A 19,363-nucleotide genomic window follows, 5' to 3' on the forward strand; every position below is an offset into this window, starting at 1 on the left:
TTATTAAATATAATTGATGAGGGGACCAGATGGGTGAGCAGTATTCAACGTGGCTTCTGACGTAGGAGACATACAATGTTTTTAAAACTTTGATGCTATTAAAATATTTACAAGAACGCTTGATAAATCCAAGCATTTTAAAAGCCTTTGAAACAACATGGTTAATGTGCATACTCCAGTTAAGTTTACTTGTTAAAAATACACCAAGGTCTTTTACAAAGTTGGTGCGAGTCAAGATAGTTTGCTTAGCACATCTGTAAGGAAATATTTTGACGTTTTTTTTCGAAGTGAATGAAATACATGAACATTTTCAACATTTAATGACAACTTCCATTTGCTCGTCCACTTCACAACCTGGTTGATATCTTGTTGTAGTTTGATGCAATCGGACATATCAGTAATGGCCATAAATAACTTGGAATCGTCAGCATACAAAGATAAATTTGCATGGTTCATGCATTCAGACATGTCATTGATATAAAGTACAAAGAGGAGCGGACCCAAAATAGACCCTTGGGGTACACCTGATGTGACATGTCCCCATGATGACAGTTCCCCGTCAAAAGCTACCCTTTGTAAACAACATTGAAGATATGTGGAAAGCCAGGTTAACAGATTACCACCTATACCATATGACTGAAGTTTATGAATTAATAAAGTGTGGTCGACCGAGTCAAAAGCTTTTGAAAAATCCAAGTAAATAGAGTCAACCTGCCCTCCTTTGTCCATCACTGTGCTGATATAATTAATATAAGATACCAGATTTGTCGTGGTCGAACGGCCGCTGACAAACCCATGTTGGCTTTCATATATGACAGATTTAACATGATTAACAAGATTATTGTACACTACTTTCTCAAAAATCTTACTGAATAAGGGCAAAAGTGAGATTGGTCTGTAATTTACAACCTCAGTTCGGTCCCCAGCTTTAAAAATAGGGACAATGTTTGCACGCTTGAAAATAGCTGGAAAAACACCTTGTTGCAAAGACCTATTAAATATGATTGTAAGAGGAACAGACAGCTCTTCAGTATACATATCATTCTGTCTGTCCACCAAGTTTAATCAGAAACAGCAGAACTTATCAGCTTTACATTTAGTGTCTGAATGCATTTGGGTCAAAGATTGAATTTCTGAGATTGTTGTGGCTCAAAAAAAATGCAAAGGAGCTCAATGCAGAAATGATAAAAAATTGAAATGCAGAAACTACTACTAAGACCTTTGAAATTTTGAACTACAGTCTCACTTGGTTGCAGTTTGTTCAAGCCAAATTGATCATATGACTATATGAAAATGAGCAAAAATTGTACAAAAACAGTAAAAACTTTCAAACTTAGCACTTTCTTTGTGATTTGAAAATTTGCTTAATAATACTGTGTTCAATTGTGTCCTTTGAAATGTGGTTTGCTGTGAGTCCTGTAGTACTGGTACATGTACATACTAGTATGTTACTTTGGGCTTCCTGGTAGATTTAGGTTTGTGTTTGAGATTTCCCCATTTGGCAATGACATTGCAGGAGTGAGCTTCAACCAACCTGAGCTAACAGACTAGTATATTTTTCTTTGAGGCAAGAAGTTTTTGGTGCCTACTAGTCCAACATGCTAGTGTAAACAAAGTAACAAGCAAAATCAGAGATGGGCAAGTAAAATCAATATTCTTCCTGTCCAAAAGGCAAGAGCACCGGGAGGTAATTAACTAGACAATTCAGGCTTGAAAACGTATTTTATTTGGTCTATACATGCCTGAAAGTCATTGTAAATTCTTAAAATCTCAACAGTGTTTCTGAAAACCTGTGAAAATCCGATGACAAGTTGATTAACTACATCATTGAATAATTGTTCTTGCTGTTGTAAAAAAAGAAAAGTCATTAAAATAAAAATTTATGACATGTTCTCTCTAACGTGGGTGGAGTGAACTCACTGTGTTCTATGTGTGCCGAAAAGTGGTATGCCCTTTGACAGTGATTGCCATTTTCCTGTATGAAGGTTGGCTTTACTGCATAGTGTAATTGCATCATGTGCTTTGTGAATGACTGTAAACTTATTTTGATTCATGGATCTTGAAAAAGTACAAGCATGCTATGTAGTCGGAATGAACTCAGTGGAACAGTAAGGCAAACACACGTGCATGTGGTGCTCGAGATGCAGATAGTTTCAATATTTATGTGACCTTAGTTAAGAGGGGCAGGCCCACACGTACACAAAAAAAACTGTCGAGGGGAACTCAGGCGCTGGAAAGTAACAAAAATGACACTTGAATCTACTTTCTTTACAAATACATGTATCAAAATAAAACTTTGAAAGATGACTGTGCTCATTGAGCAAACATGTTGTAAACAGGTAAAGGGTCCCAGATGTACATGTGGGTATGCCACCGACAGATAAACACTAAAGTAGTTGTTTATGATCTCAGCTTGAACATAAAGAGCAGCAGGCCATGCTGAGGGAAAAGTTCACTATAAGATAATACGTAATAGGGAAAAGTTCACTATAAGACATTATGTAATAGGGAAAAGTTCACTATAAGATGTTATGTAATAGGGAAAAGTTCAAAGGGAGACATTCTTATTAAATAGTTTTATTTGCTCACGTGTTGACACACGTGAGCATATGTCGCAGCGATGTCTGTCTGTCTGTGTGTCTGTCTGTCTGTCTGTCTGTCTGTCCGTCTGTCTGTCTGTGTACTCAATATCTCAAAAACGGCTCATCAGATCACATTAAAATCTGGTACATAGATTCAGTTTGCAAATGGCAAGAACTGATTAGTTTTTGGTGGGTGTGGCTTGCTTAATTTTTGGTCATTTGCATAATTAATGATTTTAGAAAAAACTGATATATATTGACAACGACTGCACATAATTTGATGAGATTCGCTACAAATGTTGATCACACCAAGATATATCAGCTTTGAAAGATATTAAGGGGTGACATGAAAGATAATTACTAATTTGCATATTTAATGAAATTTCCTAAATTAGGAGTATATATCTGAATTTACTCGATTAAAATTGACGAAACTTGGTATGCATATTGAAGATACTATGTTTTAACCTTATTGAAAGTCATTAAGCATTTTTACTTCATCCAAATCCTAATTTGCATATTTAATGACCTTTTGAAATTAAGGATATATATTTGAAGTTACATGACCAAAATTGATGAAACTTGCTATGTACATTAAAGATACTATGATAGAACACTATTAAATGTCATTAAGCATTTTTACTTCAGCCAATTCCTAATTTGCATATTTTATGAACTTTCCTAATTAGGGGTATTTATCTGAATGACGAGACCAAAGTTGACGAAACTGGCTATGTACATTAATGATACTATAATAGAACATTATTGAAAGTCACTAAGCATTTAAAGATACTATGATACGACGTTACTGAAAGTCATTAAGCATTTTTACTTCATCCAGCTCCTAATTCGCATGTTTAATGAATTTTTGAAATTAGGGATATATATTTGAATTTACATGACCAAAACTGATGAATCTTGCTATATACTATTATGTAGGCTAACGTTATTGAAAGGCATTAAGCATTTTTGCTTCAGTGAATTCCTAATTTGTGTATTTAATGAATTTTCCTGATTAAGGATATATACTTCAATTTATTTGATCAAAGTTCGCATAACATGCTATGTACATTGTATTTGGTATACAGGTGCACCAAGGGGTAAAGATGTAAATTTGTTCAAATGAACATGTCAGTGCCAAAAATATGCAAATGAGGGGAAATAAGGAAAAATCCTGCAAATGGCTAAAACTAAGTAAGCGTTGGTCAGATTTGGTTAAAACTTAGTATGCAGATTCCTTTCGGTATTATTAATTATGTGTGCAAAAATTGGGGTGAAATTTGCATGTTTGTATTTTTAGGGTATTTTTTCCGTTTTTAGTCAGAAAATATTGTTCTCAAAAATCACTCGTGTGATTGCTCTGAAAGTTAATATTCATGTTCCTCAGGATAACCTCAGTCATGCTTGTACAAATTATATTGATATTGTCAGTAAAAATAGGCCGACCAGCGGGAGATACAATACTTGTTAAAAAGCAGAGAAAAAAAACTGCAATAGTAAAAACAAATAAAGTACTGACCGACCAGCGGGAATTAAAACACTTGTGAATCGCAGAGACTAAAACACATAGACGTTTCTCATTTTTGGTCAAAAAATTTGTTTCTCAAAATTTACCAGTCTGATTGCTTTGATATTCAGCAAACAGGTTCTTAGGGTTTTTGTATAAATTGAAATTAGATTGAAATTCAGAATTTGAATTTTTGGGGCAACTTTGCAAACTGTCAATTTAACTGGGATATCTTTCATTTTGTATTTTTATTTTTTTTTTTGGTAATTTTATACCTACTAGAACTAAGAGTATATAATGTGGTGATTTAGTAAGCATTTGGTATCGTAAACTGTATTTGGTGTTGAAATGTGGTAAAAAAATCATTAGAAAACATAGCTGAGGTGATTTTAGCAAGTTTGGTTTCCAACAAATATATTCAAGAATTTTTTCAATCTTTAAGAGTGAGGGAGTTGGGGTTCCTGGCATATTTTGAAAAAAATTCCAAACAAATGTCAATAAAAAAATCAGGCAGAGAAGGTTTGACAAAAAGAATAGGTGGGAGGATTGGGAATAAAAGAATGTACAATGGATCGGATAAAAAAGATAATGTACCTCATCAGTCTTCCAGACACCCCCCCCCCCTTATCAAATGGTCTATGGGCCCCTGATGTATTTTTGAGCGCAATTAACCATGCGCTGTATTTCAGTTTTAGATGTCAAGTTAGGTAAGGATTTGAAAGAAATACTTAAGTTCATCACAGTTAAATTTCTTCACTTAATCTCTTGCGTCATCATCCTTGTGTAATTGGTAAAAGGGGAAAGTTCACCAAGGATGATTTTTACATATGCGCTAGCTTTGTGGTCACTTACCCCCGGAAAAGCTATTTTCGCCATTTATAACTTGCAAGCTTTTTTACAAAAAACGATAGAAATAGTACAGGAAGTTGCCCATGTAATTTGAATCATGGGAAAAAGCGCCAAGCTTGGAGCTTGCATAATGTGATATGGAAGGGACCATTTTCCCATGGGTATGGCATTGTCCACTCACCCATGCTTAAACCAGGCTGTGCGTATTTACATAATTTTTGTTTATACTGTTTATCTTTGCATAAACAATGAATCACTTATACCGTATTCCTCCGATTCTAAAACCCCGCCCGATTATAACGCCCCCCAGGATTATTTCATCGATTCGTAATTGGCTGTTAGTTCGTTTATAACGCCCCCGTGGGGGTACACCCAAATTCTGACCAGAACAATAGAGCCATTGTCATGTAATGAGACAAGGATATCCGAGACACCTACGTTGCTTATCAAAGTCACAAACAAGTGCCAAAGTGAAGTATCAAACCTCAAAACAAGCACTCTATTATTTGGTGTTATTTTGGTATTATTTGGTTCTATCCGTTCCTGGCGATAAAATTCCACTTGGATTTCGCTATGTAAATGAACATTAAAAGAGTTGGATTTTTGAGCGTCTCGATCTAGTACAATGCCGTCTTTTCGTTAGTGTCATTTTGCAACTGTCAAAATAAGCGGATTTTTGAACATCTTGATCAAGTATGAATCGAATATTTCGATGCCATTTGGCTACCATAACATGAACATTACGATAGTCGAGTTTTTTGAACGTGTCGATCAAGTACGATTTGCTCATTTCACGTGGTGAAAAAATCGTTCCTTTCCACGGGTATCGCAAATGTGCTCGACGGAACTGAAGACATCATGATTTCCGAGGAGATTCCGGTACTCGATGACAACTTATCAAATGAAGCCGTAGGACTCGTGTTTGATGACAAGGGGGAAGATGACGATGTGGACTTCGATGGGTTTGACTTCGATGAAGAGGGCAATTGTATCGACAAACGCGACATCCGAAGTTTCTTATGCGCATGAACTGAAAATTCTTTGAATTTCTTTCGTTTATGTTTTATCAATTTTGCACATAGTTTTTCTCATGTAATGTATTTATTGTTTGAACGGCATTTCTTGCTTGTGTGTGTCCTTTTCCTGAACTAGTCCCGGCAATGAGCAGGCTATAGTGTAACAGATTTTCAAGATTATGCATGCTTTCGAAGTCTTGCGAGGGAAAAATACCAAACTTCATAAACGGCCCTATACACTTACAGTTGGAACAAAAACGTGCATGTTTGTACCATATTCCGAACAGTTAATCATAGATGGCTGAATTCCACATCAAGAGACATTTCATTCATCGATACAAATAATAAAAAACTTCAAAGATTTATTGCCAAAAATTCAATTCATCAAATCGTAAGCAGATTGGCGTAGCAATCTTTCGTCTTGGCCAGCCGATGTTTCAACACTTTATCAGTTCGAGCCTAGCGCCTGCCTGTTCGTAAGATCACATTTCGTTTCGAGATACGGTTAGACTTTTTGAAACTACCGTACGAGCAAAATAATAAACTCACAACATGTAATTGATCGTTTATTTTAAGGAGTACGCTAATTGAAAATCGTAAATAGAAAACATCGGACGGACACCACCACATGCATTTGCTGAACAGAACTTTACCCTGACCTCATGCACTGACACCTTTGACCTATTGCGTGAATTGACCAATCATAGCCAGCGGAACCTTAGGGACTTTCCCTTCACTCATTGTCTGACCTTTGCGGCCATGCTATGGGGAGCTAGCTGCTGCTGGGGAGCGCAACGAAGTATCGTGGTGATTATCTATACACGAAATACGAACATTTATTGCTATTGCATTGTTTAGTAAAAAAGGGTATGGCAAATACGCTAAATTTCAAAACTTGTCAATCTCCATTAGGCCTAATTTATACCGTACAGATTCGACTGTCAGTATCGACTCAGCATGGCCATGAGTCGATATCACAAAGTATGAGTTGTCTGCAGCGCTCGCGTGAATAAAAAAAAAATTGGCATAAAATTTGCATAACATTGCATTAATTAGCATAAATTAACTATGACGTTCGATTTCGCGGTGACATCCGTTTACACAACCCCCACATCTTTTCCGTCACCTTTGGTTCTGAAAAGGGGGTTTTAGAATCAGAGGAATACGGTAATAAACTTTCCACTGTCAGATTTTGTGTTGCTGTTTACTACTGTGTTACTGTGAGTGGACAATGTGGGGGCCATACCCGTCCGAAGATGGTCCCTTCCATATCACATTATGCAAGCTCCAAGTTTGGAGTTTTTTTCCCATGATTCAAATTACATGGGCAACTTCCTGTACTATTTTATCGTTTTTTGTAAAAAATCCTGCTAGTTATAAATGGTGAAAATAGTTTTTCCTGGGTAAATGACCACAGAGCTACCACATATGTAAAAATCATCCTTGGTTAACTTCCCCTTTAAGTTTGTAAGTTGTTCCAGATGTGGATGCACCAGCTGTTCTGGAAGAAAACAATGTTTACTTTTTTTTGTAGGGTTTCTGAGTTAGTGATTGTATGTTGAAATCTCTCCATGTATCTGGTGTATGGGCAAAATGTAAACATTGGTTGCATGTTATGTATTTCCGTCTATGTCAAATATTGTCAAGAACAGTTTGCTGTGTGCCTGTAAAAGATAACATATTTGTCAATACATAAACTGCCATGCAGATTGATTGTCTTAAAAATTATCACAAAAGTAGTAAAGGAAAAGAAACTAATCAAATTGCTGTACATAACATATTCACCCTCAGTGCCTGTAGGCCTATACTTAACTATTTTATCATTGCATTCAGCTGTTTGTTAAATAATTATCACTCTCCATGGGCCAAGGCACACTTTGGGGCCAATGTCATCACTCTGTGCCAGTCTGTGTATGCCAGTCAGTCTGTATGTGTGTCCATGTTTCATACAATTGTTGGCTTGTTTTGATAACTATGTGGGAGTGAACAGTGATATTGTCACTATTTTTAATGTTTGTGATTTTTTTTTCAGTGTGTTTCTAGGAAAGATCAAGGAAGCCTTTGACAAGAATCCCCACATCACAAATTTGATCTTGGATGACTTTTTCCATCAAGCAATAGACAATTGCCAGGTTAGAAAGAGTTTTATCACAATTTTGGAATAAATGGCAAGCACATAGTTTTGAATTTAATTGTATTATTTTAATACCATCATTTTGTGATTTCCAAAACACCAAGTTAAGTTACACAAGTGTAGATGCACAGAAACTCTATATTCACTGACTTTAATTTTAAACTACTATGTGATATGCTGACACAAATTAACATCTCCGCTGTCAGCAACACAGAGTTTATCTCATAGGTGGATATGTATCATTGTTGGGTGTCCAGAGTCTGTTAACGTTTTACATTCAAAACTACTTTTTCTGAACGGCCAGACTGATTCCTTTGATTCCTTTGATATTTGGTACACAGGTACCAAAGGAATGACCTCAATCTGATTTGTGCAAAAATGTTATGAAATATGGGATTTCTATTTTTGAGGCAAATTTTTCTATTTTTAGTCCCCGCAAAGAGGCGGACTTATAGATTAAGTCTTACCCATCTGACTCTGCGCATCTTGTGAGCGACTATGTCATGAGTGTTTGTGAAACGATTATCGTGCAACTGAGCATAAGTATAGTACCCTATGGTCTCTTGGTGCACGCCACTTGTGAGCTCTTGGTGCACGCCACTTGCTTTCACAAACCAATCAAAGATGGCCACCAAGGATTCACTTTTTAGTACTTTGTGCCCTGTGGGCACAAGGTACTAATGTGATGGCGCGGCCCAATATGCCCAACATAGTGGGCCGTATGCCGTGGACGCAGGTATCTCAGAAACGCTTCAGTAACTTTTTCTGAAATTTGGTCTGGTGGTCACTTGGGCATGTATCTCAAATGGTCTTTTTTCTTTTTTTGATTGAATCATTTTAAAGTCACTTTTTCAGCTTTTTTGTGAAAACCACTATAATTTTTCCTCAAAACCACCGATTTGATTATTGTGATGTTTGGCATGGGTGTTCGTATAGTTGAAATGCCGTCAGAAATGTTCAAAATTTGGTGATACATGCCTTGTATTATTTTAAAACAATATTTTTATTCATTTTTAGTACTTTGTGCCCTGTGGGCACAAGGTACTAATGTGATGGCGCGGCCCAATACGGCCAACATAGTGGGCCGTATGCTGTGGACGCAGGTATCTCAGAAACGCTTCAGTAACTTTTTCTGAAATTTGGTCTGGTGGTCACTTGGGCATGTATCTCAAACGGTCTTTTTTCTTTTTTTGATTGAATCATTTTAAAGTCACTTTTTTAGCTTTTTTCTGAAAACCACTATTTTCACTTTTTCCTCAAAACCACTGATTTGATTATTGTGATGTTTGGCATGGGTGTTCGTATAGTTGAAATACCGTCAGAAATGTTCAAAATTTGGTGATACATGCCTTACATTATTTTTAAACAATATTTTTATCCATTTTATTTTATATTTACTTGATTTTGCCTCACTTTCGCTAAAGCTATCGTCTGCGCATGCGCACAACTGTAGGACAAAATCTGAGTTGAAGAATCGAAACGGACGCCATCTTGTTTCTCAGTTTGGGCACATTTTTTACATTGTGAACGTTTCACTGTGTTTTTCAACTTGTTCTATAGTTATGAAGTTGACAGTGATGCACTTTTGCAGCTGTCGTGTATTTTTTGGTACGAAAGGCGCCTTTGATCGACTGAAGAATGATGGCCTCCGTAGGCGATAAACACCGGTACTGGCAGGCATATCAGTTCTACTGAGGAAGTAATCCACTGGCCCGTATAGGTCAGGGGCTCACTTAGGGAGAACCACTTGATTTCTGGGGGGGGTATGGAGGATTTCGAGGAAAAAAAAATTGTCACCAGGTGAAATAAAAGAAAAAAATTAAGCCTGTAATGGCTTGAGAAAAAAATATTCTCATAACAGACAGAAATAAAAAAGGAATTGTCACAATGCTGTTGAAATGAGCAAAATTTTGGAAACTTCATTCTCATGTATTCTTTGCTGGCATGCTGCCAAAGGCACGCTAATGTTTTTACCACAAGTAATTCTTATGTGTTTTTTTTCCAGCACTTATGATATAAGCATTCACTACTGTACACCTCGGTGCACTTGATGTTTTCCTTCCCTTTTCTGACCCAAGAAATCATGTTTCAGGATTTCTGTTGCAATATCTCAATGGTATAGGCAATATCTAGATGGGACTATTTGACTTCTCTAAATCTTGAAAATTTAAAACACAAGATAGGAGTCAATAAACTAGTGTTAAAACCAATACATTATTCTCTCAATATAAATATGTTAGAAAGATTACAAGTTGACGATGAAAATTGAGGAACAACAAATATAATGAAATACAATGTGTGAGCCTTGTTTCTCTGACCACAAAAGATAACATCTCCCCTGAGAACTTAAAAGGAATTGACTGTTTTAAAGAAAAGCAGGTATAGTACTGATCACAGTTGATTTGCCAAAAAAGTGTTCTATAATTTAAAGTTGTATATATAATAGACTTTCCATTTTGTTTGTCATTTGTTGGAATGTAAAATGAATAAATAAAAACATCCTGTGATATGTGAAACACTGGCTTAAATTTGAAAAATTGCACTGCTACTCCATTTGAAAAAAAAAATTGATGCAGGGCTGACTGTAGAAATAAAAAAATGCTGTCTCTCTAACAAAAAAGAGTTCCCATACCCACTTCCTGCATACCCCCCCCCGAAATCAAATGGGTCTCCCCTTAATATGCGCATGCGCACATTAACAAGTTAGCCTTGTTTTTCAAGGCCTGCCATCATGTTTCTCAGTCAGTTGCGGATTTTGACGTTTTAAAGGTTTTAGCGTATATTTGATTGCTGTCATGTATTTTTTGGCACGAACCGCTCCTTCGATAGACTGAAGAATGATGGGCTCCGTACTCCCCAGTACCGGCGAATCCATTGCTTTTAATAGCGAGGCAATCCCACCGGCGGCCCGTACTAATAGCTGGGTGAGAGCGAAGGAATGCTCTGTCCTTCTACCTCCGGCCTCCATGTCATAACAAACTAGCGTCTTTTTATGTTGATATACTGTCCTTTCGACACAGCGATAACTTTTAGTTTTCTGTTGCTTATTTTGGGTAAATTTGACAGTTGTGCATTGATTTTGACATCATCTTTTACTTAATAACCGTCGATGTCAGCAACTCTCTCGCTAGCCCTGCGTACGATGCTGTGTGTTAGGAACGCACACAGGGAATGCATTGCGTACACTGCGTACGTACGCAGGGCTAGCGAGAGAGTTGCCGACATCGACGGTTATTTACGAAAAGTGAATAAAAGACTGGCATTTTTGGAAGCGATCGAGTAGCTGAGGTGGGCAGGGATACGACTTGGGCCCAAGAACGCTAAATTTCGGCAGTAATTTGGCTTTTCACGTCAAGTCCCAAAGTGGATTTGAAGTCACCGACCCTACGTACGGGTCTTTGCAGGGCTGTGGTGAGCAGGGCGAATAGCTGTAGCGGAACACACAGCATCGTACGCAGGGCTAAATCCGACATGGTTAAATTTGGCATGATCATCAGATCATACATGATCCGAGATTGCACTTTAGCAAGGTCACGATAACTAATGTTGTTTGTTTCACTGTCGTTTAATACCTATATTTCCACTAAAAGACCATTAGAATTTCCTCCTGGCTACTTTGAAATCGTGCACTGGCATGCATGTAGTTGTCAACATCGCTATGCTTTAAAGGGACATTATTTGTATCTTTTGATTTTTTTTCCATTTTTTCGATGACTGAAATCCCCGGTCAAATCAATAGGGGACCTAAATTGTGACTATGGACAGCTTCAAGGATATGTAAAACCACCTTCTTGCTCTTTACGGCAAGGTTCAATGTTTGTAAGGGCGTCCGCGCGATTTGAACCAACCGCCATGATTGAACCCCAGCACATGACCAAAATTACTACGCGTACGTCAACCATCAAAGTACAGCTAGAACCATGAGAACGCTGAGCGGCAATCACCTACACACTAACTTCAGCACAATGCATATCGATGAGCTCACATCGCATAAACAAATGCACGTCTCACAAACTACTGTCAAATAGTGAAATAAACAGGGCATTTGCTTGTAAGTTTGATTTTAGTATCGATGATAGGGACTGTGAAACAGAAATAAGACCATAAACGCGATTGGGTCAATGGTAAAACTAAAACGATGTCAGATTGCTGTGGTGATAGTGAAACAGGTACAGAGTAATGCATTTTCTGTGCATTGATCGTTAGCAAATCTTCGGCAACTTTTAAGATTTTTAGGGCATTTTCTTGCCATTACGTTGGTTTGTTTTACAAACACGACATGATCGCTTGTTGAACTTGGAAACATCGCACTCGGACAGAACAGTGCACTGTGTAGCATCAGTGACATCGTGACACCGCGCCGAGCGGGTACTGTACTGTCGATTGATACTGCTCGCGATTGGAGTCACTTCTCGACAAACAAGATCTGTTCGAATGTTGTTATTCTCAATGCATCGTGTAATTATTTGCATCAGTTGAATCGCATTTCGAACCAAAAGTGAGTACATCGCAATGACAGCTGCCTAGACCCTATACGTCGCTTACGGCCTCTAACCCACTCCCAAAAGGGAGTTTTGCGTAGCTGAGCACATCGTGTACCTAGCCCTGCGTACAGGTCTGTGTTCCTGGCGTTATACGGCCTCCACGCCGTATAACGCCGGGAATGTCACAAAGACCTGTACGCAGGGCTAATCGTGTACCCAGGCGAGGCGGGTGTGCTTGAAAACGAAATTCAGTGCGAGTTTGGGATTAAAAATGGGTTGTTTTTTGTGGAGAAACTGCACGCCGCAACCGAGGTGCTGCCAGCGATTTGGCACAGCCCTGCTACGCAGAGCTAGCTTTCACCCAACAATGTACATGATATACGTGTCAGTCGCCAAAGCAGTTTCGATCACAGACAGTAGAGGCCCCTCTGTTGTAATGCTTCAATTTCGCGATCACCTCAACAATAATTTGACTGTCTACTGAAGTTTATCCCTTCATTTTCCTCTGTTTTGACATTTCTATGCCCACAGGCTTTGGGCAAGTCTACATATGGAGGTAAAAACGAGACGAAACAAATCAGCAATTATAGGTCTTGTCACCGGGCCTTGTCGTCGGCTTCTTGCAGCTTGTAGGCATTTGAAATGCCCAGCACAAAAATGTGCTCTGTAGCAGCAAAGAATGGTGTATCTAAGAGCAGGATTGGCCGTCAAGATCTTCATGAAAAAACTGACCGTCAAAATGTAACTGAGCAAACAGCATCGGTAATAGGGAATCCCGAAACTGCTACACTGCGCTCTCGACTTTCACTTCGTGTTGTTTATTTTTTTTTACACGCGGATGCTTACAGCGGCCTAGATAGCAGTTAGCAGTGTGGTCTGATCGCAGGTCAACGGTAGCCCACCATTAACCCCTGATCCAAGGTTTTTCTATACAGTGTACGCAAACGGGATGGAAGTTATCTATGGTCGACCGTTCTTTAGACATCTTTCAATAAGTCGAACAACATTATCAACTTCTCGCTTGCAACAATATAAGGTCAAAAGATACAAATAATGTCCCTTTAATGTACAGTAGACTCTCATACTATGAATATATCGACTGTCACTGCATGTGTGCAAATCACTCCATATCATATCAAAAAATGTTGTATTGCGACGTTTGAGCTGCCAGAAGCCAGAATTTACAGTTTACGAGAAAGTTATCTTACATGTAAAACTCAGTTCTACTATGAACAAAATGCAAGCTATGTTGTATAACTATCGTGAATAGCATAATATTTTGTACCTATCACCGTGTCAGAAAATCAGAAGGAAACAACCAGTCAGACAAACTGTGGTCAGGATGATACTGTCCGATTTTAATATTTGTCTCTCCGCACACACCAGATACTCATGACTGTAAAACAACGTTTCCATATAATTGTATATTCAGTTTTTATATTTAGTTTGCTTTTCACCATATTGTATGTCCTTCCCTGCACTACATAATTCAAAATTAAATATTGTTTTTGGCCTATACATACTTGAGGGGTAAGCTTATTTAGTCTCATACATTAAAGATGCACTGTTGACCTACAGAGTCCAAACTTTTTATCATTGTATTGTAGATAGGTGTACACTCCAAATACTAAGTACAAGTGTGGTGAGTGTAACAAGCAAATGTTTTTTAGTCAATGGTTCATATCAAGGTTGTTGATACTTAGAATCCACACGTGAACTTATGCTGGACCGGTAACCAACCAGTTCAAATAACTTTCATTTATGTCAAAACAATTTGACTTTTTGCCAAATTTCACATTTATGGCAATTAATAAACAGTAAGGAGGTACAAAGGACGTCGGTGCCCCCGGGCCCCATGTTATTTTATATTGACTTGATTTTGCCTCACTTTCGCTAAAGCTACCGTCTGCGCATGCGCACAAGTGTAGGACAAAATCTGAGTTGCAGAATCGAAATGGACGCCATCTTGTTTCTCGGTCTGGTAACATTTTTTACGTTTAAAATGTTACAGTGTGTATTTCAATAGGTTTCATAGTTATGAAGTTGACAGTGATGCACTTTTGCGGTTGTCGTGTATTTTTTGGTACGAAAGGCGCCTTTGATCGACTGAAGAATGATGGCCTCCGCAGGCGATAATCACCGGTACCGGCAGGCATATCAGTTCTACTGAGGAAGTAATCCACTGGCCCGTATAGGTCAGGGGCTCACTTAGGGGAGAACCACTTGATTTCTAGGGGGGTATGGAGGATTTTGAGAAAAAAATTGTCACCAGGTGAAATAGAAGAAAAAAATTAAGCCTGTAATGGCTTGAGAAAAAAAAATTCTCATAACAGACAGAAATAAAAAAGGAATTGTCACAATGCACTTGAAATGAGCAAAATTTTGGAAACTTCATTCTCATGTATTTTTGCTGGCATGCTGCCATAGGCAATGCAAATGTTTTTACCACAAACAATTCTTATGTGTTTTTTTTCCAGCACTTATGATATAAGCATTCACTACTTTACACCTCAGTGCACTTGATGTTTTCCTTCCCTTTTCTGACCCAAGAAATCGTATATCAGGATTTCTGTTGCAATATCTCAATGGCATAGGCAATATGTATATGGGACTATTTGACTTCTGTAAATTGTGAAAATTTAAAACACAAGACAGGAGTCAATAAACTAGTTTTAAAACCAATATATTATTCTCTCAATATAAATATGTTAGAAAGATTACAAGTTGACAATGAAAAATTGAGGAACAACAAATATAATGAAATACAATGTGTGAGCTTTGTTTCTCTGACCAAAAAAGATAACACCTCCCCTGAGAACTTAAAAGGAATTGACTGTTTTAAAGAAAAGCAGGTATAGTACTGTTCACAGTTGATTTGCCAAAAAAGTGTTCTATAATTTAAAGTTGTATATATATTAGACTTTCCATTTTGTTTTCATTTGGTGGAATGTAAAATGAATACATAAAACAATCCTGTGATATGTGAAACACTGGCTTAAATTTGAAAAATTGCACTGCTACTCCATTAAAAAAAAATACATGCAGGTCTTGACAGTGGAAATAAAAATATGCTGTCTCTCTGACAAAAAAACAGTTCCCATACCCACTTCCTGCATACCCCCTGAAATCAAATGGGTCTTCCCTTAATATGCGCATGCGCATATAACAAGTTAGCGTTGTTTTGCAAGGACCTTGAAAATCAAACCGACAACATCATGTTCTTTGGTCTGGTGCGAATTTTGACGTTTTAAGTTTTTAGTGTGTATTTGATGATGTTTTGTAAATATGAAGTTCACATTGATGGTACTTTTGTTGCTGTCGTGTATTTTTTGGCACGAAACGCTCCTTCGTTAGACTGAAGAATGATGGCCTCCGTACTCAGCACTCACCCGGTACCAGCGAATCCATTGCTTTAGCGAGGCAATCTCACCGGCGGCCCGTACTAATAGCTGGGTGAGAGCGAGGGAACGCTCTCTCCTTCTACCTCCATGTCATAACAAACTAGCGTCGTTTTATGTTGATGTACTGTCTTTTCGACACAGCGATAACTTTTAGTTTTCTGTTGCTTATTTTGGGTAATTTCGTCACTTGTGCATTGATTTTGACACCATTGTTGACTTCGATCGCTAAAGACAGTGTGTACTTATGTTGACCGATTTACTAACGGGTCAGTCACAATCAGGGTGCGCTAGATGATTTTAATTTGTTATGGACATATATCTGCTATTCAGACTGATATTATATTGCTTATTTGTTTCTAATAAATAGTAATAGTTGTAACTAACTTGGTCACATAAAGAAATATTGCATATATTGAGCAGGTTTGGTTGTACATCCACAAAAATGCCTTTAAAAACTGTAAAAGGTAGCGTTATGCTGTTTCACTTCAAAATGTACTTAATTTCAAAATGTTTTTTGGAACACAGTGTTAAAATTGTGGAATTTTTAGCTTACATATGTTATTGCAGAATACCTAACCTTTCTTTCACAAGTTATTTCATATGATTATGTGCATCGGAACAGAAACTGTGGTATTTTTACCAAAACTGTAACATCGTTATGTTTTTTGTGTTTTATGACCATAAGTACATATACCTCTGGTTTATATGTAGAAAAATGGATAAAATATTGTAATATTGAATTTAATTCCAACCTCAACATCCATGGCAAGCATTTTATACACCAAAATTTAAATAAAATTGCATATTGTATTGTTTTGTGAATAAATGAAAATGGAGATCTTTGTGGTCGGAATTTCTTGTAGCGTCCGTGACACACTCATATCTTAAGGACAACAGGAGTTATAAAAGATCTGATGTCACAGGCCTAAGTGTCAATAGGTGCCTACCTTAAATAAACAAAGTATATAATTACTGTCCCTTGCGTTCACTATTAATATTCCTAAAATATGGAAATGTAGTATCCGTGACGGTGTAGCGTCCGTGACGATGTTTACTACATAGTCATAATTAATAACTATTTAAAACATTTTAAAGCAGTTAATCCACTGAAACATATAAATACTAGTGTGTGTTGTGTGTACATACATGGAGTTGGGTTACAAAATGTCTTCAAGGCATAACATTGTAAATTTGCACAAAATTGATTTTTTAAAAAGTAATAAAACACTCAAAAAGTTATGTTGAGCCTCAACTGTAACACTTAGATTGGTGTTTTTTAAGAATGCAGTAATTATATTGAATATGTTATTAGAATTCTAGTGAAAAGAACAATGAATTCTGTGCTGTATATGCATTTATTATTGTGTATTCCATTTCAATTCATTATGTCACGGATGCTACAATAAAATGCAAACATTGTTTTTCAGATTATAAGCCAATCTAAATGTGAAATAACCACCACATTATATTATTTTGTTATCACATTTTGAATTTTAAAAAATCAAGGGGGTAAAAAATGACATTTGTGTTAACTCTGTCTCCACCACTTTCACATATTTAGAAGGCAGAGAGTACAGATACATTATAGAACAGAGGTCAAAGGTTGGCAGACTACATCTCTGATCTCCAGCCTCACCTGGGTGTGTGTGCGCCCCATCTTGACAGTTGTTAGAATAGCTGCAAGCCATCTCGAAGCAACTAAAATTGAGATAGCGGAAATTCCTTTCAGAACCCATATCAAAATCAACATAACTAGAGCTGAGAAAACTGCTCTTAACAATCTGTCCAAAAACAAACAAATCACGGTAAAGCCCTTTGATAAAGGAAGAGGGATAGCAATTGTGAATACGACAGATTACATTAAAGAAAGTAATAGGCAGTTACCAAACACTAACTACTACTGTAAAGCAACACAGGACGAAATAAATCGTACGGTTGAAACAGTGTACGGACATCATCAAAAACATGTCGGACATGAAAGTCATTGACGAGGCGACGTTCAGCTTCCTCAATCCCAAAACCAAACACATTCGCACACCACGTTGGTATCTTCTACCGAAAATACACAAACCCCCACCGGAAGGAACAACCTTTGTCGGAGGTCCTATTATTAGTGGCTGTTCCAGCCCAACAAATAATATCTCTGAATATTTAGACTATTTCATCAAACCAATCATCCAAAGACAATCAACATACGTCAAGGACACAAAAGACTTCATTAACAAACTAGAATCAATAAAAATACCGGAAAATTCTATTCTGGTAACATTTGACGTGGTATCTATGTACACAAACATGCCACAAAACGAAGCCATCAACGCAGTGACCGCAGCGCTGGACTCAACAACTGTACCAGCAAACACATACGATGTAAAAAAACGCCAACAAGCTACATGCAAACCCTACTGTCGCTTATTCTGGAACATAACATATTTGAATTCAACGGAGAATACTATAAACAAATCTTTGGCTCCAGCATGGGGTCGCCTTCGTCTCCTCAGATCGCTGACATTACATTCCATGAAACGGAGAAAACCATTCTAAATCTCCACTCCGATCAAATATTCCTATGGAAACGTTTCAGAGACGACATCTTTATGATTTACATGGGAACAGAAAGTGAACTCCAAACCTTTGTCGGGGAGTGCAACATGCTGCACCCTACGTTCAAATTCACATTTGAATATTCTATCGACAAAGTCTCATACCTTGACGTAACGGTCTTTAAAGGTCATAAAATCGAGAAAGAAGGCCTTACTTCAAAACCAACACAAAACGAACCGACACGTTCCAATATTTATTGAGAAATTCTGTCACCCGAGCGGCACTTTTAAAGGCTTCATTAACGGTGAACTTCTCCGATATGCTCGCACATGCAACAACGACATGGACTTCATTGAAAAGGTCAACTTTTTCACTTGCAAACTTCAACAACGAGATTATAGAAAAAAGATATATCTCGTATAAAAAGAAAGATGTTAATCTCACCAATCGTCAATGATACCTCTTCGATAAAGATAAGGGGAATGACATGAGAACAAAACTGGTTTACACAATGACCTTCAGTCCATTCATCAAAACCAGTCAAATCAAACAATGTCTAACAAAAAATTGGAAAATAATAGAAGCCGATCAAACACTGGCTAAAGTTTTTTCAGAAAAACCTATCATAGCATACAAAAGGAATAAAAACATAAAAGACATCCTCATTCAGGCACAAATCAAGCACGAGGATAAAAATAAACACGAACGGTCCGACCAACAAACCACTCAAAGTTAAGACCACAACATAACCATACTAGCATCTCTATTTGATGAACAATCGCTACTTTCAAATTAACATGTGCGATAACAAAACAATTCGAGCGACTGATGAAGGAACCGCACTCT

At 37.4% G+C, this 19,363-nt stretch overlaps 1 protein-coding gene across 2 annotated transcripts in view; it reads left to right on the top strand.

Annotated features, from left to right (window-relative positions):
• Window positions 1–19,363, top strand: part of LOC139137833 (6-phosphogluconate dehydrogenase, decarboxylating-like) — a 258,052-nt gene that overhangs the window by 229,802 nt on the left and 8,887 nt on the right. For both annotated transcript variants that reach the window (XM_070706117.1, XM_070706116.1), the window contains exon 13: window positions 7,987–8,086. In XM_070706117.1, the coding sequence (XP_070562218.1) occupies window positions 7,987–8,086 (100 nt within the window). The remainder of the gene's footprint in view (window positions 1–7,986; window positions 8,087–19,363) is intronic.

The sequence above is a fragment of the Ptychodera flava genome, chromosome 7 (genome assembly GCF_041260155.1).
Source record: "Ptychodera flava strain L36383 chromosome 7, AS_Pfla_20210202, whole genome shotgun sequence".
In the NCBI taxonomy this organism is placed as follows: Eukaryota; Metazoa; Hemichordata; class Enteropneusta; family Ptychoderidae; genus Ptychodera; species Ptychodera flava.